This window comes from Priapulus caudatus, unplaced genomic scaffold (genome assembly GCF_000485595.1).
Source record: "Priapulus caudatus unplaced genomic scaffold, Priapulus_caudatus-5.0.1 Scaffold2049, whole genome shotgun sequence".
NCBI lineage: Eukaryota > Metazoa > Priapulida > Priapulimorpha > Priapulimorphida > Priapulidae > Priapulus > Priapulus caudatus.
In genome coordinates, this window is record NW_014579110.1 from 38,315 (window position 1) to 39,522 (window position 1,208).

The 1,208-nt window shown below is 52.5% G+C and overlaps 1 protein-coding gene across 1 annotated transcript in view; it reads right to left on the minus strand.

Moving 5' to 3' along the window:
- Positions 1 to 1,005, minus strand: part of LOC106818137 (F-box DNA helicase 1-like) — a gene marked incomplete at its 5' end in the record, with an annotated part of 15,215 nt that extends 14,210 nt beyond the window's left edge. The window contains 2 exons of the mRNA XM_014822855.1: positions 281 to 399; positions 810 to 1,005. Coding sequence (XP_014678341.1) covers positions 281 to 399; positions 810 to 1,005 — 315 coding nt within the window. The remainder of the gene's footprint in view (positions 1 to 280; positions 400 to 809) is intronic.
- Between the last annotated feature and the right edge of the window lie 203 nt (positions 1,006 to 1,208).

The window sequence follows — 1,208 nt, forward strand, 5'->3', positions numbered from 1 at the left end:
GGGAGGTGGGGGAGGGACATGTAGGAACAGGAAAGTAGAGGGGGAGGTGGGTGGGAGACATGTAGGAACAGGAAAGTAGAGGGGGAGGTGGGGGGAGAGACATGTAAGAACAGGAAAGTAGAGGGGGAGGTGGGTGGGGGGGCATGTAGGAACAGCAAAGTAGAGGGAGAGGTGGGTGGGGGAAGGGACATGGAGGAACAGGAACGTAGAGGGGGAGGTGGGTGGGGGAGGAACATGGAGAGGGAGGGTTGTGGGCTGACATGAGGGTAGCAGGCCGTACCTGACACTTTTGGCTGAGTAGCGTCATGAGGAGCGGCGACATCACCAGATGGCGCTTTGCTCGCGTCACGGCGACATACAGGAGGTTGATCTCATCCTCATTAAAGTCCAGGTTGAATTCTGTCGTAGGTACGAGAAACGTGTCACGCGTACACGAAATATTTCACATGCGCGAGAAATCTGTCACCTGTGCAATAAATATATGTCACATGCGCATGCGAGAGACTGTGACAACCAGTTCACGCAAAATCTCAATCTCATTTCAAATTCGATCGATTCTAAAACGATTACGCTGGGTGTGACATTATTTGTAACAATTGCCATTATTAGGCCCAATAGGTGGCGCCATGTATTTCCGGAAGCCATGTACTTCGAGTAACACTCTACAACGTGGCAGGCTGGAGAGTGGTGCAATAAATCCTTTGTGCATATTATATATATTACACGTCAGCTCTTACTTTCAGTTCATCTTTACTTTAGAAATACAACCCGGGTCGATCATCGCTCGCGTGGAGACAATTCGTGTTTACCGTAGTCGTGGCCCCCGTTGTTCGCGTCGTGCTGAGACACGATGCCGTTCTTCGCTTCGGCTAGGAAGTCGTCCATGAGTCGCACGGTGACGAATTCGAGACCCTTGGCCTTGTGAGCCGTGCTCAGGATGACGTCTGTGCGTGAGCGTGAGCGAGGAGACGGTGGTGTTAGTGCGACGTCGCAGGAGCATAGCAGCTAGCATCGCACGTGTGCACACGTACAGGATCTACACACACGCGCACGCGCTCACGCACACATACACAGTTACACACCCACGCACGTACACATACACACACACACGCACGTACACATACACACACACACGCACGTACACATACACACACCCGCGCTCACGCACACATACACACCCACGCATGCACACATACACAAACACACAC